The sequence below is a fragment of the Ranitomeya variabilis genome, chromosome 4, assembly GCF_051348905.1.
Source record: "Ranitomeya variabilis isolate aRanVar5 chromosome 4, aRanVar5.hap1, whole genome shotgun sequence".
Classification (NCBI taxonomy): domain Eukaryota; kingdom Metazoa; phylum Chordata; class Amphibia; order Anura; family Dendrobatidae; genus Ranitomeya; species Ranitomeya variabilis.
The window spans coordinates 648,456,241-648,483,586 of NC_135235.1; the positions used below are offsets into that span (position 1 = coordinate 648,456,241).

Consider the following 27,346-nt stretch of genomic DNA (forward strand, 5'->3'; position numbering starts at 1 on the left):
TCTGCAGTTCTGAAGAGTCTTGATGTCCTGTCAGACACATCTTTGATTTTTGCACCTGGAAGACAGCATATTTCTTTTGAGGTTATATCTGGTATGCAGGTAGTGGCCTCTGTTTCTCTCAACAGGGAATCCCCCATGCCATGACCACTACTTTCCGTTTCTTCTTCACATTTTTCTTTCTCCATCCAAGAGGACTCTGAGTGCTTAAAAGCAAACACAAACTTCCCCTCATCCAGCACCATGACAACCAGCACAGCAGAGTCCTGCATACACTGAGGCCACTGATCATGTGACCCCTGACTCCTCCCCTCCTGTGACCTCATCCCAGGTCCTGTGCGCACAGAACAGCCATATATGTGGTGTGCGGCTCTGCAGGTGGAGGTAGGTGCTGGAGATTCCCCATTACTGGGCGGGGGCAGGGGGCAGTAACCCCTCCATTCCCGGAGATAGTGCCCCCAGCTCTGCCATGTGTATATGTACAGTAATAGGACGCTGGCTGTGCTCATGTATACAGGGGAGGGCGCTCTGGTTTGGGGACAGATGATGGAGATTACAGGGAATGGAAATGTCGGGTTTCCCTCCCTTCCGCTGTACAGTGACGTCCTTTCCTATGAGTTGTGTTCCCCATTACTCCTGCTGATGAGAACACTAATAAGATAATGTGTAATTGTCCCTCACTGGAGGAATTCTTTGTTTCTTCTCCATTATTATTATTATTATACATTTTTATAGCGCCATTTATTCCATGGCGCTTTACATCTGAAATACAGGCAAATATAGACAAATACATTAAACATGAGCAAAAAACAAGGCACTCAGGTACATAAGGAGGGAGGACCCTGCCCGTGAGGGCTCACAGTCTGCAGGGGATGGGTGATGATACACTAGGAGAGGGTGGAGCTGGTTGTGCAGCGGTTCAGTAGGTTCAGGATCCCTGCAGGCTGTAGGCTTGTCGGAAGAGGTGAGTCTTCACGTTATTTTTGAAGGTTTCTATGGTAGGCGAGAGTCTGATGTGTTGGGGTAGAGAGTTCCAGAGTATGGGGGAAGCACGGGCGAAGTCTTGCATGCGGTTGTGGGAAGAAGAGATGAGAAGGGAGTAGAGAAGGAGGTCTTGAGAGGATCGGAGGTTGCGTGTTGGTAGGTACCGGGAGATCATGTCACAGATGTATGGAGTAGATAGGTTGTGGATGGCTTTTTAGGTCATTGTGAGGGTTCTGGAGTCTCTGGGCGATAGGAAGCCAGTGAAGGGCTTGGCATAGGGGAGAGGCTGGAGAATAGCGGGAAGACAGGTAGATTAGTCGGGCAGCAGAGTGTAGGATGGATTGGAGTGGTGCCAGAGTGCTAGAGGGGAGTCCAGAGAGTAGGAGGTTGCAGTAGTCGAGGCGGGAGATGATAAGGGCGTGCACTAGTGTTTTTGCGGTGTCGCGGTCAAGGAATGTGCGGATCCGGGAAATGTTTTTGAGTTTGAGGCGGCAGGAGGAGGCAAGGGCCTTGGATATGTGGCTTGAAAGAGAGGGCAGAGTCGAGGATCACCCCGAGGCACCGGGCGTGTGGGACTGGGGAAAGTGAGCAGCCATTGACATTGATGGATAGGTCTGGTGGAGGGGGTAGAGTGAGATGGGGGAAAGAAGATGAATTCTGTTTTGTCCATGTTCAGTTGTAGAAAGCGAGCAGAAAAGAAGGCTGAAATAGCAGACAGACAGTGCGGGATTTTGGTAAGTAAGGAGGTGAGGTCAGGTCCGGATAGGTAGATCTGCGTGTCGTCGGCATAGGGATGGTACTGCATACCGTGGGATTCTATGAGCTGTGCCACACCGAAGGTGTAGATGGAGAAGAGTAGGGGTCCTAGAACAGAGCCTTGAGGAACACCGACTGACAAGGGGCGAGGTGAGGAGGTGGTGTGGGGGAGGGAGACACTGAATGTCCAGTCTGTCAGATATGACGAGATCCAGGAAAGGGCCAAGTCTGTTATGCCAAGAGATGAGAGGATTTGTAGCAGAAGGGAGTGGTCCACAGTGTCAAAGGCAGAAGACAGGTCCAGGAGAAGGAGGACAGAGTAGTGTCGCTTGCTCCTGGCAGTTAGTAGGTCATTGGTGACTTTAGTTAGGGCAGTTTCAGTTGAGTGATGGGAACGGAAGCCCAATTGTAACCGATCAAAGAGAGAGCAGGAGGAGAGGTGGGAGGACAGTTCAAGATGGACGTGTTGCTCCAGCAATTTGGAGGCATAAGGGAGAAGAGATATCGGGTGATAGCTAGACACAGAGGATGGGTCGAGGGAGGGCTTATTGAGGATGGGTGTGATCTTGGCATGCTTGAAGGATGAGGGAAAGACACCTGTTGTGAGTGAGAGGTTGAAGAGGTGCGTTAGGGTTGGGATGAAGACCCTGGAAAGGTTAGGGATGAGGTGGCATGGGAGCGGGTCGAGCGTGCAGGTGGTGAGGTGTGATCTTGACAGGAGGGTGGAGAATTGATCTTCTGTCATGGTGGAGAAGCTGGTTTTGGAGGAGCAGGGGTAAGCAGCTAAGAGGGGCAGTGGGCGCTGTGGGCCAAAGCTTTCTCTGATCGTATCGATCTTCTGTTTAAAGAAAGAGGCGAAGTCTTCAGCAGAAATGAGAGGGGAGAGAGGGGGTGCAAGGGGACGGAGTAGGGAATTGAAAGTGTTGAAAAGCTGTTTTGGATTGTGAGACAGGGAGGATATGAGAGATGAGAAGTAAGTTTGTTTTGCGCCACTGAGCGCGGACTTGAAGCTGGCGAGGGACTGCTTGTATGCGGTGAAGTGGTTAGCAGAGCGGGATCGCTTCTATCTCCGCTCAGCGATCCTAGAAGTCCGTCTCAATTCTTTGGTCAGGCTGGTCAGCCAAGGCTGCCTGTTGATTGTACGAGTTTTGCTATGCATGAGCGGGGCGGCCGAATTGATTTTTGCTGTTATTGTGGTGTTATAAAAGGCAGCAGCAGCATCTGTGTCATGAAGGGAGGCTATGTCGGTAAGAGGGAGAAGGGACTCAGAGAGTGATTGTAAGTTGAGATGTTTGAGATTTCTGCGAAGGAGTTTGTGGAGTGGGGGTTGCACACTAGGAGAGGAGAGGGAAGAGAATGTCAGTAGGTTGTGGTCAGACAGGGAGAGGGGTGTGTTAGTGAGATTAGTAAGGGAGCAGAGGCGGGTGAAGATGAGGTCCAGCGTGTGGCCATCTTTATAAATGTTGTTGCTTCTCCTAATGAGGCGGCTGGAGCTTATGGGGAACCGGCCATCTGAATCCTGCAGTATAAACCTCCCACGTTTCATGTCTCCTCTAATGTGGATGTAGTTCTGGTGACTAATCCTGTAATTACTGACGACGAGGGAATTTGGAAAAAATTGAATTCACCAGATTCACTCACATTCATATGGGATTTGATTTGTATTCGATGTACATTGAATTGTTAGAAAACAAATTTATGTAGTTCTGGGAGGTTCATAAAAATAAAACCTAAACCAAGAAAAAAGGCAACTATGGTCAAAGAAACTAATGCAGTAACAGGATGCAGCAGATCTCCTTAATAAAGGAGGTATCACAGGTGCAAAATACTGATGAAACAACCCCTCGCAGCATACCAGCTCATGGAGAGGGAGATTGCCTGATATTAGTGCTCAATCACACGACTGAATAAATTGGACAAGTGCCATCCGATTGTTATATTTTATTAATATACTTAGGTGCGGATTACATGATGCGCTTCACAGTGGGAACGTATTATAAACACATGTGCGTATTTTACCTGTGGATTTTCCACACCAAATGCAAGTCGATGGGGACAATCTACACAGAAAGCTCAAAAGAGAAATTAACATGTTGCGGATTTGAAACGCGCACCGCAAGTCAGACTGAAGACGCACAGTGGGCAGCAAATTTCTATAGATCCCATCCACTTTGCTGTAACTGTAATACTCTGCAGTGTCAAAAACGCAACAAAAATGTAATCGGTCGAACATAGCCATAAACGCCCATACTATTAGTTCAGGTAGGCTGTCCGGCACTCTAGAAGTGCATCAAGGAGGGACAGGTCACTAGTTTACAAGGTCTCCATTTATGGGTCTGGCTGCACCCTGAAAAAAAATGTGCAGACAAATAAATAATGTAAGGTATTGGTCGATATTTTGGCCAAAATACGTTAGCTCGCAACATGCGGCAAGGGTCCTTGCTGTCTTGCGAGTCCCTACACTACAGTAAAATCAAAAGCATAGCCAAAGAAATTAAAGGAACTTAAAAAAAAAAAATAATAATTCCCGAATAATTAAAATATAAACATAGCAAATAGGCAATGGTATTTATATGTACAGTGGGGGGAAAAAGTATTTGATACACTGCCGATTTTGCAAGTTTTCCCACCTACAAAGAATGGAGAGGTCTGTAATTTTCATCGTAGGTACAGTTCAACTGTAAGAGACAGAATCTAAAATAGAAATCCAGAAAATCACATTGTATGATTTTTACATAATTAAATTGCATTTTATTGCATGAAATAAGTTTTGATACAGAAGAAAAACAGAACTTAATATTTGGTACAGAAACCTTTGCTTGCAATTACAGACATTTCCTGTAGCTGTTGACCAAGTTTGCCACACTGCAGCAGGGATTTTGGCCCACTCCTCCATACAGATCTTCTCCAGATCTTTCTGATTTCGGAGATATCACTGGGCAATATTGAGTTTCAGCTTACTCTAAAGATTTTCTACTTTGTTTAGGTCTTGAGACTGACTAGGCCACCCCAGGACCTTGAAATGCTTCTTATGGACCCACTCCTTTGTTGCCCTGGCTATGTGTTTCAGGTCATTGCCATGCTGGAAGACCCAGCCACGACCCATCTTTTATGCTATTACTGAGGGAAGGAGGTTGTTGGCCCACATGTCGTGATACATGACCCCATCCATCCTCCATTCAATACGATGCAGTTGTCCTGTTCCCTTTGCAGAAAAGCACCGCTAAAGTATGATGTTTCTCCCACCATGCTTCACGGTTGGGACAGTGTTCTTGGGGTTGTACTCATCCGTCTTCTTCTTCCAAAAACGATGAGTTGAGTTGATACCAAAAAGTTCTATTTGGGTCTCATCTGACCTCATGACTTTCTCCCATGACTCCTCTGGATCATCCAGATGGTCGTTGACAAACTTCAAACGGGCTTGGACATGTTCTGGCATGAGCAGAGGGACCTTGTGTGCCCTATAGGGTTTTAACCCCTTTACCCCCAAGCCTGTTTGCACCTTCATGACGAGGCCAAATTTTTAAATTCTGACCAATGTCATTTATGAGGTAATAACTCTGGAACTGATTCTGAGTTTGTTTTTTGTGACATGTTGTACTTTATGACTTGCGTTTATTTGTGAACAAAATGGAACTTTGGTGAAAATTTAGCAATTTTCAAACTTTTAATTTTTATATCCTTAAATCAGAGAGTTATATCATGCAAAATAGTTAATACATAACATTTCCTACATGTCCAATTTACGTCAGCACAATTTTTCAAACATCATTTTTTTTTTTTGGTAAGTTATAAGTGCTAGTTAAATGTTGACCCGCAATTTTTTTTTAACCCCTTCCCGACCTTTTGACGCCACGTAGGCGTCATGAAAGTCGGTGCCAATCCGACCTGTGACGCCTATGTGGCGTCATGGAAAGATCGCGTCCCTGCAGATCGGGTGAAAGGGTTAACTCCATTTTCACCCGATCTGCAGAGACAGGGGGAGTGGTGCTTCAGCCCAGGGGGGGTGGCTTCACCCCCCCGTGGCTACGATCGCTCTGATTGGCTGTTGAAAGTGAAACAGCCAATCAGAGCGATTTGTAATATTTCACCTATTAAAATGGTGAAATATTACAATCCAGCCATGGCCGATGCTGCAATAGCATCTGCCATGGCTGGAGACCCCGATCTGCCCCCCCCCACCGCCACCGATCGCCCCCCCCAGTCGTCCTTTCTGTCCGCTCCCCTCCTCCCTCCTGTCCGCTCCCCCGGTCCTCTTGTCCGCTCCCCCGGTCCTCCGATCCCCCCCCCGTGTTCCGATCCCACCCCCCCATACTTACCTAGCTTCAATGTCCCTCCCGGTGTCCGGCCGTCTTCTCCATGGGCGCCGCCATCTTGGAAAATGGCGGGCGCATGCGCAGTGCGCCCGCCGAATCTGCCAGCCGGCAGATTCATTACAAGTACATTTTGATCGCTGTGGTAGGTTCTATCGCAGCGATCAAAATAAAAAAATAATAAATAAACCCCCCCCTTTATCACCCCCATAGGTAGGGACAATAATAAAATAAAGAAAATATTTTTTTTTCTTTTTCCACTAGGGTTAGGGTTAGAACTAGGGTTAGAACTAGGGGTAGGGTTAGGGGTAGGGTTAGGGTTACGGGTAGGGTTAGGGGTAGGGTTATGGCATGTGCACACAGTGCGGATTTGGCTGCAGCAGATTGGCAGCGGATCCGCAGCGGATTGGCCGCGGATCCGCAGCGGATTGGCAGCGGATCCGCAGCGGATTGGCAGCGGATCCGCAGCGGATTGGCAGGGGATCCGCAGCGGATTGGCCGCGGATCCGCAGCGGATCGGCCGCGGTCCGCAGCGGATCGGCAGCGGTTCCGCAGCGGATCGGTCGCGGATCCGCAGCGGATCGGCCGCGGATCCGCAGCGGATCGGCCGCGGATCCGCAGCGGATCGTCCGCGGATCCGCAGAGGATTGGCCGCTGCGAATTCGAAGCAGTTTTCCATCAGGTTTACAGTACCATGTACACCTATGGAAAACCAAATCCGCTGTGCCCATGGTGCGGAAAATTCCGTGCAGAAACGCTGCGTTGTATTTTCCGCAGCATGTCAATTCTTTGTGCGGATTCCGCAGCGTTTTACACCTGTTCCTCAATAGGAATCCGCAGGTGAAATCCGCACAAAAAAACACTGGAAATCTGCTGTAAATCCGCAGGTAAAACGCAGTGCCTTTTACCTGCAGATTTTTCAAAAATCGTGCGGAAAAATCTCACACGAATCCGCAACGTGGGCACATAGCCTTAGGGTTAGGGTTGGAATTAGGGCTAGGGTTTGAAATAGGGTTAAGATTAGGCTTGTGGTTAGGGTTACGGATAGGGTTAGGGGTGTGTTGGGGTTACAGTTGTGGTTAGGGTTGGGATTAGGGTTACGGTTGGGATTAGGGTTAGGATTAGGGTTGGAATTAGGGTTACGGGTGTGTTGCGGTTAGGGTTGTGGTTAGGGGTGTGTTGGGGTTAGGGTTGTGATTAGGGATATGGCTACAGTTGGGATTAGGATTAGGGGTGTGTTGGGGTTAGTGTTGAAGTTAGAATTGAGGGGTTTCCACTGTTTAGGCACATCAGGGGTCTCCAAACGCAACATGGCGCCACCATTGATTCCAGCCAATCTTGCGTTCAAAAAGTCAAATGGTGCTCCCTCCCTTCCAAGCCCCGACGTGCACCCAAACAGTGGTTTACCCCCACATTTGGGGTACCAGCGTACTCAGGACAAACTGGGCAACAACTGTTGGGGTCCAATTTCTCCTGTTACCCTTGCAAAAATAAAAAATTACTTGCTAAAACATAATTTTTGAGGAAAGAACAATTATTTTTTATTTTCACGGCTCTGCGTTATAAACTTCTGTGAAGCACTTGGGGGTTGAAAGTGCTCACCACACATCTAGATAAGTTCCTTCGGGGGTCTAGTTTCCAAAATGGGGTCACTTGTGGGGTGTTTCTACTGTTTAGGCACATCAGGGGCTCTGCAAATGCAATGTGACGCCCGCAGACCATTCCATCAAAGTCTGCATTTCAAATGTCACTACTTCCCTTCCGAGCCCTGACGTGTGCCCAAACAGTGGTTTACCCCCACATATGGGGTATCAGCGTACTCACAACAAACTGGGCAACAAATATTGGGGTCCAATTTCTCCTGTTACCCTTGTGAAAATAAAAAATTGCTTGCTAAAACATCTTTTTTGAGGAAAGAAAAATGATTTTTTATTTTCACGGCTCTGCGTTGTAAACTTCTGTGAAGCACTTGGGGGTTGAACGTGCTCACCACACATCTAGATAAGTTCCTTGGGGGTCTAGTTTCCAAAATGGGGTCACTTGTGGGGGGTTTCTACTGTTTAGGCATATCAGGGGCTCTGCAAACGTAACATGATGCCCGCAGACCATTCCATCAAAGTCTGCATTCCAAAACGTCACTACTTCCCTTCCGAGCCCCGGCATGTGCCCAAACAGTGGTTTACCCCCACATATGGGGTATCAGCGTACTCAGTAGAAACTGGACAACAACTTTTGGGGTCCAATTTCTCCTGTTACTCTTGCAAAAATAAAAAATTCTGGGCTAAAAAAATATTTTTGAGGAAAGGAAACACATTTATTATTTTCACGGCTCTGCGTTATAAACTTCTGTGAAGCACTTGGGGGTTCAAAGTGCTCACCACACATCTAGATAAGTTCCCTTGGGGGTCTAGTTTCCAAAATGGAGTCACTTGTGGGGAGTTCCTACTGTTTAGGCACATCAGGGGCTCTGCAAACGCAACCTGATGCCCGCAGAGCATTCCATCAAAGTCTGCATTTCAAAACGTCACTACTTCCCTTCCGAACCCCGACGTGTGCCAAAACAGTGGTTTACCCCCACATATGGGGTATCAGCGTACTCAGGAGAAACTGGACAACAACTTTTGGGGTCCAATTTCTCCTGTTACCCTTGGGAAAATAAAAAATTGTGGGCTAAAAAATCATTTTTGAGAAAAGAAAAATTATTTTTTATTTTCATGGCTCTGCGTTATAAACTTCTGTGAAGCACTTGGGGGTTCAAAGTGCTCACCACACATCTAGATTAGTTCCTTGGGAGGTCTAGTTTCCAAAATGGGGTCACTTGTGCGGGAGCTCCAATGTTTAGGCACACAGGGGCTCTCCAAACGCGACATGGTGTCCGCTAATGATTGGAGCAAATTTTCCATTCAAAAAGCCAAATGGCGTGCCTTCCCTTCCGAGCCCTGCCGTGCGCCCAAACAGTGGTTTACCCCCACATATGGGGTATCATCGTACTCAGGACAAACTGGACAACAACATATGGGGTCCAATTTCTCCTATTACCCTTGGGAAAATAAAAAATTCTGGGCTAAAAATCATTTTTGAGGAAAGAAAAATTATTTTTTATTTTCACGGCTCTGCGTTATAAACTTCTGTGAAGCACCTGGGGGTTATAAGTGCTCACTATGCATCTAGATAAGTTCCTTGGGGGGTCTAGTTTCCAAAATGGGGTCACTTGTAGGGGAGCTCCAATGTTTAGGCACACAGGGGCTCTCCAAACGCGACATGGTGTCCTCTAACGATTGGAGCTAATTTTCCATTCAAAAAGTCAAATGGCACGCCTCCCCTTCCGAGCCTTGCCGTGCACCCAAACAGTGGTTTACCCCCACATATGAGGTATCGGCGTACTCAGGAGAAATTGCCCAACAAATTTTAGGATCCATTTTATCCTGTTGCCCATGTGAAAATGAAAGAATTGAGGCTAAAAGAAATTTTGTGTGAAAAAAAAGTACTTTTTCATTTTTGCCGATCAATTTGTGAAGCACCTGGGGGTTTAAAGTGCTCACTATGCCTCTAGATGAGTTCCTTGGGGGGTCTAGTTTCCAAAATGGGGTCACTTGTGGAGGAGCTCCAATGTTTAGGCACACAGGGGCTTTCCAAACGCGACATGGTGTCCGCTAACGATGGAGATAATTTTTCATTCAAAAAGTCAAATGGCGCTCCTTCCCTTCCGAGCCTTACCATGTGCCCAAACAGTGGTTTACCCCCACATGTGAGGTATTGGTGTACTCAGGAGAAATTGCCCAACAAAATTTAGGATCCATTTTATCCTGTTGCCCATGTGAAAATGAAAAAATTGAGGCTAAAATAATTTTTTTGCGTAAAAAAAATACTTTTTCATTTTTACGGATCAATTTGTGAAGCACCTGGGGGTTTAAAGTGCTCACTATGCTTCTAGATAAGTTCCTTGGGGGGTCTAGTTTCCAAAATGGGGTCACTTGTAGGGGAGCTCCAATGTTTAGGCACACGGGGGCTCTCCAAACGCGACATGGTGTCCGCTAAAGATTGGAGCCAATTTTTCATTCAAAAAGTCAAATGGCGCTCCTTCCCTTCCGAGCCCTGCCGTGCGCCCAAACAGTGGTTTACCCCCACATATGAGGTATCAGCGTACTCAGGACAAATTGGACAACAACGTCCGTGGTCCAGTTTCTCCTTTTACCCTTGAAAAAATAAAAAAATTGTTGCTAAAAGATAATTTTTGTGACTAAAAAGTTAAATGTTCATTTTTTACTTCCATGTTGCTTCTGCTGCTGTGAAACACCTGAAGGGTTAATAAACTTCTTGAATGTGTTTTTGAGCACCTTGAGGGGTGCAGTTTTTAGAATGGTGTCACTTTTGGGTATTTTCAGCCATATAGAACCTTCAAAATGACTTCAAATGTGAGGTGGTCCCTAAAAAAATGGTTTTGTAAATTTTGTTGTAAAAATGAGAAATCACTGGTCAAATTTTAACCCTTATAACTTCCTAGCAAAAAAAAAAAATTGTTTCCAAAATTGTGCTGATGTAAAGTAGACATGTGGGAAACGTTATTTATTAACTATTTTGTGTCACATAACTCTCTGGTTTAACAGAATAAAAATTCAAAATGTGAAAATTGCAAAATTTTCAAAATTTTCGCCAAATTTCCGTTTTTTTCACAAATAAACTCAGAAATTATCGACCTAAATTTACCACTAACATGAAGCCCAATATGTCACGAAAAAACAATCTCAGAATCGCTAGGATCTGTTGAAGCGTTCCTGAGTTATTACCTCATAAAGAGACACTGGTCAGAATTGCAAAAAACGGCAAGGTCATTAAGGCCAAAATAGGCTGGGTCATGAAGGGGTTAATAGCAAAATTTACAAAACCATTTTTTAGGGACCACATTACATTTGAAGTGACTTTGAGGTGTCTATATGACAGAAAATACCAAAAGTGACACCATTCGAAAAACTGAACCCTTCATGGTGCTTTCAAAGACTTAATTAACCCTTCCGGTGCTTCACAGCAATTTATTGAATGTGGAAGGAAAAAATAAACATTTAACGTTTTTTCACACAAATTTTATTCAGATCCAATTTCTTTTTTTAATTTTTGCAAGGGTAACATGAAAATAATGGACCCTAAAATTTGTTGTGCAATTTCTAATGAGCATGTCAATACCCCATATATGGGGAAAAAACACTATCTGGGTGCACGGCAGGGCTCGGAAAGGAAGGAGCGCCAGTTTACTTTTTGAATGTAAAATTTGCTGGAATAATTAGCGGATGCCATGTCGCGTTTGGAGGTCCCATGATGTGCCTAAACAGTGGAAACACCCAACAAGTAACACCATTTTGGAAACTAGACCCCCCAGGGAGCTCATCTAGATTTTTGGTGAGCACCTTGAACCCACAGTTGCTTCACAGAAGGTTATAACCATGAGCCATGAAAATAAAAAATAAAATAAAATTTTTTCCACAAAAATGTTTTGTAGCCCCAAATTTTGCATTTTCAGAAAGGTAACAGGAGAAGTTACACCATACAATTAGTTGTGCAATTTCTACTGAGTACACCGATACACAATATTTGGAGGAAAACTACTGTTTGGGTGCACAGCAGAGCTTAGAAGGGATGGAGAGCCATTTGACATTTTGAAAGCAATACTTACTGGAATAATTATCAGACGACATGTCGCATTTGGAGAGCCCTTGATGTGCCTAAACAGTGGAAACACCCCACAAGAAACATCATTTTGGAAGCCAGACCCCTCAGGGAACTAATGAGTGGTGAGCACCTTGAATGCCCAGGTGTTTTACAGAAGTTTATAAGATTGAGCCCTGAAAATTTAAAAATCTAATTTTTTTCCACAAAATAGTTTTTTTTAGCCCCAAATTGTGTTAGCCCCAGATTTTACATTTTCACAGTGGGAAATGGGTAAAAATTGCTCCAAAATGTGTCCCACAGTTTTTACTGAATATAGACATATCCCATATGTGGTTGTATAGTACTGTTCGCCATTTGCCTTCGGGAGCACAGATTTTCCTAGAATAGTTTGCAGACTCCATATACAGAGCCTCTAAGTGCTAGAAGAGCAGAATCCCCCTTCAAGTGACCCCGCTTTGGAAATTATACCCCTTTGAGAATTTATTTACAGGTGTTGTGATGATTTTGACTCCATGGGTGCTTTCCAGAAAGCAGCAGTGGATGTTGCTGAGTGAAAATTGCAAACTACTGTTGTAGTGCCCAATACATTGTAGTGCCTCGTACATTTTAGTGACCAGCTCATGCTTCTGGAGACATGCACCCAGAAATTAGGCGGGCTGTCATCACCACAGAAATAGCATGCCTAAAAAGATAACCGCCGGATCGCAGGCCAGACTGTGTCCAAAGTGCTTCTGTCTGTTTCACTATAGAGAATCTTCCATTGGGGCCTCCATCTGAATCATGTATTTCAGAGATTTACGTGAAAACACTGGTGTAAGCGCTCAGCTAAATGTTCATGTGCGAGTCTTACAGTGATCTTTAGGAGGCAGAATTAACAAATTAACAGCAGGTGAATAAATAGTTTTATTTATTTTTTTACACCGTTTCTGGCATGGTATAAATGATTAGAAGACTTTATTGTTTGGGTCAGTGTGATTCAAGGGATAACAGATTTATATCTGGTTTTTATGTATGGGTGCTGTCACACACTAAAAAAAGTTTGTTTTTTTTCAAAAACATCGCCATATTTTGAGAGCTACAATTTTTCCATATTTTATCTATCAGAGTCATGTGGGGGCTTGTTTTTTTGCGGGAAGAGTTGATGTTTTTATGGGTACTATTTTCGGGGGCATGACTTTTTGATCGCTTTCTATTCCGATTTTTGGGAGGCAGAATGAACAAAATACAGCAATTCAGGAATTATTGTTTTTTTTTTGTTAATGCCGTTCCAAGTGTGGTTAAATTGATAAGACAGCTTTATTCACGGGTCAGTACGATTACAGAGATACCACATGTTAGGGTTGGTGGATTGCACTAAATAAATTTAATAGAGAAGTGCAGTCGCAACCCGTGGTCCACCATGCAGAGATGTCGAACAGCAGCTAGTGTGAACAATGACGGAACACACAGCGAGCGATTGCTTGCACTAAACGCCACTCAGTGAACTGCACACTCGCACACAGAAACGGAACAGATGCTCTGCAATAGAGCTGTGTCACTCACACACAGTGATGGAATAGATACTCTGCTATAGAGCTGTGTCACTCGCACACAGTAACAGAATAGGAATGACGCTAGATACAATCCCTGTTAACCTCACAGGGGAACGAAGCCCGCTCAAGGGAAAAGAAGCAAACAGTGATCACACAGTCAGCAAAAGCACTCAACCAACTCCCCTCTGGAATTCTAATGGCTAGATGCCCGCCCTGAATTCGTCCAGACAATCTCCTCTCCGGAGAACCGGAATTCTAATGGCTTACCGCTGACCCTGAGCACATGCTGATAAAGACCACACTGATGCAATGTCCCATACACACACACATAAAGAAATTGATACTAGCACGCCCGCGTGCGCCTCTGAGACCCTTTTATATGTTCAGCTCAAGTCCAGTCGGACAGGACCTTGCTCGCGGACCAATCCGGAGCTGCCACATCACCAGAGCAGCTGACGATTGACCACCAATGAGATGACATCACGAGCATGCTCAGTAGGGTGATTTCTTGACTCCAGAGCGTTTGTCACTGCCTACCGCTGGTTACCATAGGCTTGGCTGAACAGCCAGCAGTAACCAGACGAACAGCACAAGCCTGAACAAGGCGCTGAGACCGACATCTGTGCTCAGCAGCACCCGCAGCGGCAAAAGCTGATTGGGAGACAGCTGATGCAGGCAAGGCTTGGGATCTACCCTGTGCAGCCGGAGAATCCCGGTGCCTAACATTACCCCCCCACTAGCATCACCCCAGCATGCTCAAAAGCTGCAATAAGCTGGGGGGCATGAATGCGCTCTATAGGCTCTCAGGCCCATGATCCTTCCAGTTCACGAAAAAAAAATGTTTTGCCATGCACCACCTTGGACCCGACAATGGCACTGACCTCAAAATTGTCCATGGACGCATCCAAGCTCGTGGCAGGATGCCCAGAAGACTGGGTCATATATACGGGTTTCAGCAAAGACACATGGAAAGTGTCGGTGGTGTTTAGATTTGGTGGAAGGCTGAGACGAAAGACTCCCGGGTTCACCTGTTTCTGGACCTTCAAAGGACCTAGATATCGGGGAACAAATTTAGTGGACTCCACATGCAGCCTGATGTTACAAGCCGAGAGCCACACTAAATCTCTCGGGGCGAAGATCGGAGCGGGACGACGATACGCGTTGGCAGAGATCCTCATTCTCTCCTTAGAAGCCCTAATGGGATCCTGCGTGCGGCCCCAGATGTCACTAGCCTGCACTGCCCAGTCCACCACCCTAGGATTGGAAGATGAGATGGGCATGGACACGGGAACATGTGGATGCTGACACCGTAGTTGAGGAGGAACGGTGTCTGCTCTGTGGCATCAGAGACGGCATTATTTAGAGCAAACTCCGCCCCAGGCAGTAAAGATGCCCAGTCGTACTGTCTAGCAGAGACAAAATGCCGGAGGTACGTGACCAGAGTCTGATTGGCCCTCTTCACAGCCCATTTGTTTCGGATTAATACGCGGTAGAGAGATTGAGCTCAATACTGAGCATGATTGAACAAGTTTGCTAGAGCCCGGTGATCTGGATGTCGACAATGATTAGGCCCCAGCAATGAAGTCATGGGGGGCGGAGATCCAAGGGCCAAGGGGGCTCCCTCCCACTACCTGCCTTCCAAATACTACAGCATTTAGGTGATTAAACAGCGGGAAGCGGTGTGGACACCCCTCCACGCAGTGAGTGCCAGGTGTCAGCTGTCAGAATCAGCTTACTGTGCTCACAAAGTCGTCTGGACATACTCATACATACCCTTCGGTCCCAGGTCAGAAACCGGCGAATTCCCGCAGTGCACAGTGCGTGAGCTGGGGTGATTCATAAGTCTTGAGCCACACAGAGTGACTGCAGACTTATCTGTTCAGACCGGACAACCCCTTAAATCTGAGACACAGAATTAATGGGTCCACCATTTTGTCCTCCTGTATACCAACATGATTACAGATCCTGTTGAAATTCCTCCTCTGTGGTCTCAGCTTATTATCAACACCTCATGAGTCAAACCTCACAGTTTGAAAAGGGCTGGTCTATGGTAATTACTTGCTGTGCATATTGGCATTACCTCTGTGATTAGTGGGTGTAAAGATCACGGAACGTACTGACATCAATTTATACTTGGTATTTTTCCTGGAATTCTTTATGATTTTACTTTGACTCATCTTCCCATTCAGGTCCCTACAATATCAAATCCTCTCAGTGGAGATCTTCTATATAGAGAATTTTCTTGATTGACCCATCAAGGATGGATAGGGACACGGACAAGATGGCGGAGAAGATATTACACCTCACCCTAGAGATCCTCTTCCGGCTTACAGGAGAGGTGAGAGATTCTGATGGCGTCACATTACATCATTCTTATCTATGGGAATAACAGATGGACAGAACTGGAGAGGTGAGGACCCTGGCAATGTCTGTAGTGAGGTTTATTAATGTGTCTCTCCATAACCAGGATTACACAGTAGTGAAGAAGACCTCTAGTGCGCACTGTCAGGCTCCTGTGTCTGAGAGATGGGGAAGACCCCTGAGCCCAATCACGAGGACTCCACCTCACGCCCTGAAACATGAGAACATCAATGACCAGAAGATCCTAGAACTGACCTACAAGATGATTGAGCTGCTGACTGGAGAGGTGACACTGCTGGGAATCCTGGGACGTTATATAGCAATGCTATGAAGGCATCAGGGGGATGACTGTATCATTGTGTGTGTCAGGTTCCTATGAGGTGTCAGGATGTCACCATCTATTTATCCATGGAGGAGTGGGAGTATTTAGAAGAACACAAAGACCTGTACAAAGACGTCATGATGGAGGGTCCCCAGCCACTCACATCACCAGGTAATACACAGAACTATTTACACATGGCCTAAAATTATCTGTATGTAAAGAATGAATTCAGTTCCTGTATGTGTTTCATACAGATCTGTCCAATAAGAGGACAACACCAGAGAGATGTCCCCGTCCTCTTCTACTGGACTGTAAACAAGAAAATTTCAATGTTCCTCAGGATCATCAGGTAGATGGAGAGAAGGTGTCATGAGATCTCCCCTATGATGTGTAGACGCCTGTGAAGATCTTTTGCTCAGTCTTGATTTATCCACCAGTATTATATGTTTTATACTTGTGTAATGAGAACGGTGGAGATGGCAGGATTAGAGCTGAACATAGATGTGACTTCTCCATCTGTCTGTGACTTCTACAATTTGTATTTCAGGGTAACGATCTGTCCCATATTAATACTACAGAGACATATGTGAGAGATGATGAGTTGTGTAAAGAGGAGATTCCTTCAGATAATAGCCCAGGTGAGTAGTAACCAATAAATCTAGAGAAGTCCCAGGTCCTACTAATAATTATTAGTATATAATGAATATAATGTAATGTATTCACACCAGGATTATTGGGAAATGTCCCAGAAACACACAATTATTAACATTGCATTAGATTAGATTGTCATGCTTTTAGCAGCACATTGAGGATGATTATAACATACTAGATGGTGGCCCGATTCTAACGCATCGGGTATTCTAGAATATGCATGTCCACGTAGTATATTGCCCAGTGACGTAGTATATTGCCCAGTTACGTAGAATATTGCCCAGTGACGTAGTATATTGCCCAGCCACGTAGTATATTGCCCAGTTACGTAGTATATTGCCCAGTGACGTAGTATATTGTCCAGTGACGTAGTATATTGCCCAGTGACGTAGTATACAGCACAGAGCCACGTAGTATATTGCACAGCGACGTAGTATACAGCACAGAGCCACGTAGTATATTGCCCAGCCACATAGTATATTGCCTCTGACCGGAAGCTGACGCCTGAACCGAACACAGGCGACAGAACTACAAGGGGCCCCTCGGAAGGTGAGCATATATGACATACAGTAAGCAAATTTTTTTCCTTACAAATTTCGGATTTTTTTTCATCACTTAAATGAAAAAAGAACCTATATTTGGTATACTGACACTGGGAATCATATTGTCAGGTCAGTTTTAGCATTTAGTTAACATGGTAAATAAAAAAAAAACAATTGTGGGATTGCACTTTTTTTTTTCAATTTCATTGCACTTGGAATTTTTTTTCCCATTTTCCAGTACACTATATGATAAAATCAATGGTGGCGTTCAAAAGTACAACTCATGTCCAAAAAACAAGCCTTCACATAGCCATATAGAAATATAAAACTAACTTTTTTTTAAGTCCTGGCATCTCCCATAACAGATATCAAAACTGTATCTAACCTAAAATGAAATCAATAAGCTATAATCATATCCTATAACCATAAACTTTGTACTCTGTAGCTTCCAAATGAAAACAACCTTTATACAACACAAATGAATAACAGGAACAGTCCTTTCTTCAGCCCAAATGAATAACAGCATAGTCCTTTTCTTGGGTAATGCAAAGTTAATTAACCCCTTAAGCCCCGAGGGTGGTTTGCACGTTAATGACCGGGCCAATTTTTACAATTCTGACCACTGTCTCTTTATGAGGTTATAACTCTGGAACGCTTCAACGGATCTTGGCGATTCTGACATTGTTTTCTCGTGACATATTGTACTTCATGATAGTGGTAAAATTTATTCGATATAACTTGCGTTTATTTGTGAAAAAAATTGAGATTTGGTGAAAATTTAGCAATTTTCCAAATTTGAATTTTTATGCCCTTAAATCACAGAGATATGTCACGCAAAATACTTAATAAGTAACATTTCCCACATGTCTACTTTACATCAGCACAATTTTGGAACCAAATTTTTTTTTGTTAGGGAGTTATAAGGGTTAAAAGTTGACCAGCAATTTCTCATTTTTACAACACCATTTTTTTTTAGGGGCCACATCTCATTTGAAGTCATTTTGAGGGGTCTATATGATAGAAAATACCCAAGTGTGACACCATTCTAAAAACTGCACCCCTCAAGGTGCTCAAAACCACATTCAAGAGGTTTATTAACCCTTCAGGTGTTTCACAGGAATTTTTGGAATGTTTAAATAAAAATGAACATTTAACTTTTTTCACACAAAATTTATTTCAGCTCCAATTTGTTTTATTTTACCAAGGGTAACAGGAGAAAATGGACCCCAAAAGTTGTTGTACAATTTGTCCTGAGTACGCTGATACCCCATATGTGGGGGTAAACCACTGTTTGGGCGCATGGCAGAGCTCAGAAGGAAAGGAGCGCCATTTTACTTTTCAATGCAAAATTGACTGGAATTGAGATGGCACGCCATATTGCGTTTGGAGAGCCCCTGATGTGCCTAAACATTGAAACCCCCCACAAGTGACACCATTTTGGAAAGTACACCCCCTAAGGAACTTATCTAGATGTGTGGTGAGCACTTTGACCCACCAAGTGCTTCACAGAAGTTTATAATGCAGAGCCGTAAAAATAAAAAATCATATTTTTTCACAAAAATGATCTTTTCGCCCCCAATTTTTTATTTTCCCAAGGGTAAGAGAAGAAATTGGACCCCAAAAATTGTTGTGCAATTTGTCCTGAGTACACTGATACCCCATATGTAGGTGTAAACCATTGTTTGGGCGCATGGCAGAGCTCGGAAGGGAAGGAGCGCCATTTGACTTTTCAATGCAAAATTGACTGAAATTGAGATGGGACGCCATGTTGCGTTTGGAGAGCCCCTGATGTGCCTAAACATTGAAACCCCCCACAAGTTACACAATTTTGGAAAGTAGACCCCTTAAGGAACTTATCTAGATGTGTGGTGAGCACTTTGACCCAACAAATGCCTCACAGAAGTTTATAATGCAGAGCCGTGAAAATAAAACATCTTTTTTTTCCCACAAAAATGATTTTTAGCCCCCCAAATTTTTATTTACCCAAGGATAACAAGAGAACTTCGACCCCAAAAGTTGTTGTCCAATTTGTCCCGAGTATGCTGATACCCCATATGTTGGGGTAAACCCCTGTTTGGGCGCACGGGAGAGCTTGGAAGGGAAGGAGCACTGTTTTACTTTTTTAACGCAGAATTGGCTGGAATTGAGATCGAATGCCATGTCGCGTTTGGAGAGCCCCTGATGTGCCTGAACAGTGGAAACTCCCCAATTCTACCTGAAACCCTAATCCAAAAACACCCCTAACCCTAATCCCAACGGTAACCCTAACCACACCCCTAACCCTGACACACCCCTAAGTCTAATCCCAACCGTAAATGTAATCCAAACCCTAACCCTAACTTTAGCCCCAACCCTAACCCTAACTTTAGCCCCAACCCTAACCCTAACTTTAGCCCCAACCCTAACCCTAACTTTAGCCCCAACCCTAACCCTAACTTTAGCCCCAACCCTAACCCTAACTTTAGCCCCAACCCTAACCCTAACTTTAGCTCCAACCCTAGCCCCAATCCTAGCCCTAACCCTAGCCCTAGTCCTAACCCTAACCCTAGCCCTAATGGGAAAATGGAAATAAATACATTTTTTTCATTTTATTATTTTTCCCTAACTAAGGGGGTGATGAAGGGGGGTTTGATTTACTTTTATAGCATTTGTTATATCGGATTTTTATGATTGGCAGGTGTCACACACTAAAAGACGCTTTTTATAGCAAAAAAGTTTTTGCGTCTCCACATTTTGAGACCTATAATTTTTCCGTATTTTGGTCCACAGAGTCATGTGAGGTCTTATTTTTTGCGGGACGAGTTGACGTTTTTATTGGTAACATTTTCAGACACGTGACAGTTTTTGATCACTTTTTATTCCGATTTTTGTGAGGCAGAATAACCAAAAACCAGCTATTCATGAATTTCTTTTGGGGGAGGCATTTATACCATTCCACGTTTGGTAAAATTGATAAAGCAGTTTTATTCTTCGGGTCAGTACGATTACAGCGATATCTCATTTATATCTTTTTTTATGTTTTGGCGCTTTTATATGATAAAAGCTATTTTATAGAAAAAATAATTATTTTGGCATCGCATTATTCTGAGGACTATAACTTTTATTTTTTTGCTTATGATGCTATATGGTGGCTCGTTGTTTGCGGGACAAGATGACGTTTTCAGCGGTACCATGGTTATTTATATGCGTCTTTTTGATCGCGTGTTATTCCACTTTTTGTTCGGCGGTATGATAATAAAGCGTTGTTTTTTGGCTCGTTTTTTTTTTTTTTTCTTACGGTGTTCACTGAAGGGGTTAACTAGTGGGACAGTTTTATAGGTTGGGTCGTTACGGACGCGGCGATACTAAATATGTGTACTTTTACTGTTTTTTTTTTAGATAAAGAAATGTATTTATGGGAATAATATTTTTTTTCTTTATTTAGGAATTTTTTTTTTTTTTTTACACGTGGAATTTTTTTTTTTAACTTTTTTACTTTGTCCCATGGGGGGACATCACAGATCGCTGATCTGACAGTTTGCACAGCACTCTGTCAGATCAGCGATCTGACATACAGCCGTGCAGGCTTACCAGCGCCTGCTGTGGACCCGGAAGCAGCCCCGCGGCCATTTTGGATCCGGGGACTGCAGGGAGGAGACGCTCGGTACAAGGTGAGTACATCGCCTATTACCGATCGTCTCAGGAAAGCACGCAGGGAGCCCCCTCTCTGCGCGATGCTTCCCTGTACCGCCGGTACACTGCGATCATGTTTGATCGCAGTGTGCCGGGGGTTAATGTGCCAGGGGCGGTCCGTTACCGCTCCTGGCACATAGTGCCGGATGTCAGCTGCGATAGTCAGCTGACACCCGGCCACGATCGGCCGCGCTCCCCTCGTGAGCGCGGCCGATCGCATATGACGTACTATCCCGTCACTGGGAATTAAGTCCCCGGTCACCTCGACGGGATAGTATGTCATATGGGATTAAGGGGTTAAAACAGTCTCACTTTTACAGTTACTTTCAGTCTCTAGCATAGACTGTCCACCATTAATGGTCTTTATCTAACTCCAACACAACACACACTGCTAAGGTAACCCAGCTGCCTACTATTAGGCCTGTAAGACCTGGGCTGGAGTATGGGAGTGACCTTTCCCACCCAGACTCTTTTGGTTACTCCTAAATTCCAGACCCAAAATCCAGTCACGTAAAAACCATCTGAGTAACCTAGTGTTACTGATGCAGACTTCCTGGGACTTGCATAACGAGGCCGGATATCCAGGACTCTGCCTTATGTTTTCGTACAATACAAACACACAACTGATTCCAAGTTTGTAGACATCTGTGAGGCTAATTATAGGACATGCCTTAGTTTAATATGTCCCTATGGTCAAATTATTTTCAATTTTTGTAGGGGTACCATCATTTTTATCGAGGCCATTTTATTATTATATTTTCCCTCTTAAACCACAATTCACAAGCTATATCTGATTCTCATGAGTTGATATTCAGTAAATTTAAAATGAAAATTACTCTTTTCAGTTACAAATTATTTCAGTGATCATTGTGGGTTTTAACTGCTTTAACAAAAGGGTACTAATAATTTTGTCTATGTGGGAGTATACACACAGCAGTATACAGCCTAAGTATAGTCCTAATCGTCCACCGTATGAAGCCCAAAAAAGATGGAATTAATTTTCACCATTTCACAAAAACCCTAATTATCATAATGGAATTGCAGGTGGTGGGGGGTAGGTGAAGTGTTTGTATAATTTTAACCAACTTTTTTTTGTAAGTTTCAGTACAATTTGTAATAAAATGAATGCTGTCGCTTAAAACTATAATTCGTCCTGCAAAAATACAAGCCTTCACATGGCTATGCAAACAGAAAAATAGAAGCGTTGTGGCTCTTGGAAAAAAGAGGAGAAAAAAAGTCTTCTTGTCTTGAACTTACAGGTCTCTGAAATCTGAAACAGGAGTGACCTGTCAGTCAGAGACAGGAGGCAGGCAGCGGGCGGAGAATAGGGAGGGAGGCAGTAGAGCTACAAGTGCAATGTTCAACCCCACTGCACCTGCATTTCATTAGCATACAATTTCAGTTGTGGATTTCTGCAAACAAAATAATGATTTACTCAATATTAAAGCACCTTTACAGGTACAGGACAGGTTCTCTTTATGAAATACACTTTTTGTGTTCCTTGAGCTATCAGATTCTGCTGAAAACCAATGGCAAGCACAGCTGCAAACTCTCTAAGATCCACCGTTGCACCCATATTATCTATGACAGCTATAATTCCTTAATTTCTTACTTGTAAGGCAAGTTTTCCACTTCTAATGTGTATGGCAACTTTAATGAGCTAATTCAATTTTCCTACATGTATTGCAATTTGTATGCTAATATTTATACAGAGACATGATTATAAATCAATATAATTTTATAGTAATATTTTAAAAAAACAACTTTTTTTTTCAGGTGACTGTGTTGGAAGCTCAGAGGGACATGAGAAATCATCAGATTTTAAAATAGATGACCATGGGCTCACACAAGATATATATAAAGCGCATGCTATTCACCAATCTCTACAGACAGCTCCGTGCAGCAACAATGTAACATTTGTTCCTTTTCCAAAGGTCCTTTCCTCTAATTCATCACAGCAAAGAAAACATCTCGTAAGAGAAGTTGAATTATCATCTCATACAGAAAGAAATCAATTTTCATTTTCAGAATGTGGCCAATATTACACGCAAAGATCAACTCTTGATCATCAAAATTCCTGCAGGCAAAAGAAGTCATATTTATGTTCAAAATGTGGGAAATGTTTTAACGAGAAATCAGAACTTACTGCACATCAGAGAAGTCACAGAGGCGAGAGACCATATTCATGTTCAGAATGTGGGAAATGTTTTAAATACAAAACAAATCTTAATGTGCATCAGAGAACTCACACAGGGGTGAAGCCATTTTCATGCTCAGAATGTGGTATACGTTTTAACCACAAATCAAGTCTTGTTAAACATGAGATTATTCACACAGGGAAGAAACCATATTCATGTGCTGAGTGTGGGAAATGTTTTAACAGGAAATCATCTCTTACTGTACATCAAAGAACTCACACAGGAGAGAAGCCATTTTCATGTTCAGAATGTGGGGTATGTTTTATCCAGAAATCAAGTCTTGTTATACATGAGAGAACTCACACAGGAGAGAAGCCATTTAGATGTTCACATTGTGGGAAATGGTTTACAAACAAAACAAATGTTACTGCACATCAAAATAATCACACAGGAAAGCATGCAATTGTGTTTTCAGAAAGCGAAAAAGGCAGCAACACTGAAATTGGCCTGAGGATGGAAGCATGATGCAGAAAAATTAGAGAGAATAAAATGAAAACTACAATGGCTCTAAAGTGCATAAAGAAGGATTTTACTTACAAGACTGGAACATAGGAAAGTGCTAATACCAGAACATTACGCTATCCACAATGTGTATTTTGCGCTCAAGCTTTGTCAAAGGGTTATAAATATATATATATATATATTTATATATATATATATATATATATATATATATATATATATATATATACATGTATATGTGTTAAATATGCTTATTTTGCACATTTATTTAATCAAGACTATTTACCAGGTGCGTTACTCTTAAAGAAAAAATGTCATTATATTTTCATAAAAATTGTAGTGGTTTATTGAATTGTCCACAGAAAAACCACATTGCAACAAAACATAAAAATACATGTGAGACTTCGGACGATTTCTGCTTTAATGCCTTATCCAAAGAAGATCTATCCCCAACTTCCTTTCTCTTTGTTTTCATGCCTCGGAGGATTCATCAAGTGTATGAGTAATCGTCAACTATGTGGAAGTATATGGACTATTGGGGATGATTCCGCATACATGTTTGTGTGTGAATAAATAGAAAGAAGAAACAAAAGGGAATGTAACACATTGGTTATAGACACTTGTATTGTATTTTAATATTATTGTATTTATTTTTATATGCATGTTTTGTATTTCAGTGAATTTAATCATTTGAATATGATATGAACTATCACATTGGCACTTTTTATAATGTGTTATATGTATGATACTAAGGATCTTTTAATATTCAGCACTAGCAAAATGCTGTTGTCATTTTTTGAGACTCCTAAAGAGGGTGCCTATGTGTGCATAAGTATTAGTTCTGTTACCTTATGTGTGCAGACGTATTAGTTCTGCTACCTTATTAAGGCAATATGGTATCCTCTTTGGGACCTCTAAGGGATGGCACTGGTATACACATATGCACTTGCTTGCCTTTGTTTGAACGAAGGCTGATATATATATATATATATTTTTCGTAATAATTTTTGTAGTACGCTGGGACTTTTGTTTATAATAGAATCTAATCATTGAGATTTGATAAGTCTTATATTGCTGAATATGTATTTAGCACATTGGCACTTGTTTGATGTATTGTTGTGTGTATGATGTGAATACTCCTGAAACATTCCGTATTAGGAAATATGTCACCTTCCATAGGACTCCTTAAAGATGGCGCCGATGTGCGCAGGCGCACTCACTCACTTATCATTACCTTATTGACTAAAGAAATATGACATCCTCCGTAGGACTTCTTAAAGATGGCGCTGGTATACGCATGCGCACTCGCCCACCCTTTTGCTCCTACATCGATGAAGGTCTCTGCGAACTTCCGGTCTGCGTCAAATGACGTAAAGGAGGTATTTCCTCCAACGTACACCGGAGCTGTACACCGGAGGTGAGCACCGGACTCGATGCACCTGTGAGTATGGTGGAGCGTCTCCGCATGCGAAGCAGCTTACTGGCCAGTCTGAAATCACAAGGGATATTTAATGAGGTAAGGTGGGGGTACGGAATACACTCCCCTTGAGAAAGCACGTGGGCGAAATGCGCATCGGGTCGTTCCTTGCAGTGGCACTTTAACTAAGAATGGGTAAGCATTGATTTATTTCTAACATTTTTACAAAGATTTCCCTAATGTTAAAGTTCTCATCATCCGGGTAACAATATATTAAATAATGACCTTAAAGGATGCTTTGTGAGCCTCATATGGGATAAGCACTTATATACATGTAAAATTACAATGCTATATGATAGGTGCTGATAAGTTACCACTGCTATATATAGAATTCTGACTGAGTCTTTTTGAGATCTTCACATGGTATAATATGTGTTTTAGATGAATTTTCAATATACTTTATTGATTTTATATTGTCAGTGTCATAGTGGTCTGTGAGTACTTTGTACTCATCTTTTGGTGGTATAGTATATTTGTCCACTATCTTTTTGATTCTTTCAGTGTTCTTGATGGAGAAGTAGGCATAGTAATGCTTCTGGCTGAGAATATTTATTTTTGCTTTTTGAATCTGTATTTTAAAACATAAAAATACCGTAGATGAAATAGTTACAAACAGATTGTCCATTTGTTAATATCAGCGCTTGTTCCTCATCGTTTCTGAGATGGAGTAGAAGTCATCTTTCTTTCACAGAGTAGAATCATGGCTACCAGCTGTTCATTCCTTGTGTGACATGTCTGACGTCCATGGAGAATGATCGTGAAGGCAGGAGGTGACAGCCCCCCTCCCTCCTAAGAGACGTTATTTATATGTCTCACAGACCACGTGTCCTCTCTATATGGTGTTAACTTATACTCTGAGCTATATATACATAAATAGCTTTTGTAACGTCAGCGAGAGGCAATGTGTTCAGTACAGAATTGAGAATATGAATAATTAAATTAATAATGAATATTTAACTATTCCCCCTTTTGAGGGTGACAGACATTGATTGGAACCCTCAAAGTAAACATATTAATAAGATCTTCTTTCTTCTTCTTTGGCAAAATAATTTAATGTTCATAATAATATAAATAATAATAATATTGTTATATGTACTCAATAACGTAATGATATGTAAATTAATGTTGTGGTAAGCCATGACTAATATTCATATAAAATATATAATTATACTTCCCTATATATATTTGAAGCATCTCAGGTCTGATCATCATCTGATGTCATCTGGTCTTCATCTTGATGTCTTCTTCTTGGTTCTTTTAAAACAATCTTTATTATAATTCTTTTGAAATAGATGATAGCATGTAGATTTTGTAGAGACTGTGTGTCATGTCTCAATCAAAGTCCATAAATTCAAATGTTGATGAGAAAACAAAGTTAATAAATGAAATGTAGCTTTAATATCTGTGCAGTGTCGCCTTTAAAGACCTGGACTTACATTGGCTCGCCTCGGATCTGGAATCTTTCCATATCATCCGCATTGGTCTTGGAACAGGTGTGACGTCTTTGGTCAGCACAGCAAGGGTTAAATTGACTCTTCCCTGCTAATCATAGCACCATAACTAGTCTTTAGTGCACAGGACACATGTCAGGGTTGTAGCATCCTGACAATTACCTGATTGTTCACCAGCTTTCATGGAAGTCTTTTAGGTGATAGGAAACCACTGGAACATGATAAAAACATAATAACATAGTTCATCTTAGCATCATAGGATCATCGTCCTCTCCCATTGTGGTTGTCAGTTTAGATACTGTACTCATAGTTGTCAGTGATGGATACTGCAGTCGTGGTTGTTAGTGATGACATGAATTGTATTTGACACAGTCTATTATTATTCAGAAATCATAGCATTGTTACCTTGTGGAACTTCTGGATAACGACTTTTTCTTCTTAGAACTTTTAAGAATCAATTGAATTTAGAAATATGAAAAGTCTTTATTAATGTAACTTCAGTATCTTGATTGAAGTCTTCATTCCCTATTCTATACCAAATCTGGTAATTTTCCTAACTTGTAATATCACAGCATACCATAGCAATCAATAATATCCATATAATTATTATCAGAATACTAATGTGGAATTCATATTTCGAAAAATAAAATAATAATAATAAATAATAATACATTATTAACCATATTCTTCATGTGATAGGACATTTTTATGTCATAGGTGTAATTTCTTTTTGAAATCATAGATGTCAGTGTGTCTTTTATGTAACAAGTGTTTCTATCTTTATTACTAAAACTTTATTAATAAACTATATTTTTTTGACCAATAATATGTAAGAATGTGTAGCCATGAACCAAAATAAGAATATATGAATGAATGAATGAATGAATGAATGAATGAATGAATGAGTGAAAGATAGTTGTATTTAACTCAGAATTGAAACATTTTTCTTATAATGAAACCATAT

The 27,346-nt window shown here is 42.3% G+C and overlaps 1 protein-coding gene across 1 annotated transcript; it reads left to right on the top strand.

The window, feature by feature from the left end:
* Positions 1-333: 333 nt before the first annotated feature.
* Positions 334-23,619, top strand: LOC143766145 (oocyte zinc finger protein XlCOF7.1-like). The gene is made up of 7 exons (XM_077253604.1): positions 334-381; positions 15,436-15,584; positions 15,714-15,893; positions 15,977-16,100; positions 16,184-16,278; positions 16,477-16,567; positions 22,571-23,619. The coding sequence occupies exons 2-7, from the start codon at positions 15,507-15,509 to the stop codon at positions 23,455-23,457; spliced, it is 1,455 nt and encodes a 484-aa protein (XP_077109719.1). The 5' UTR covers positions 334-381; positions 15,436-15,506; the 3' UTR covers positions 23,458-23,619.
* Positions 23,620-27,346: the final 3,727 nt, after the last annotated feature.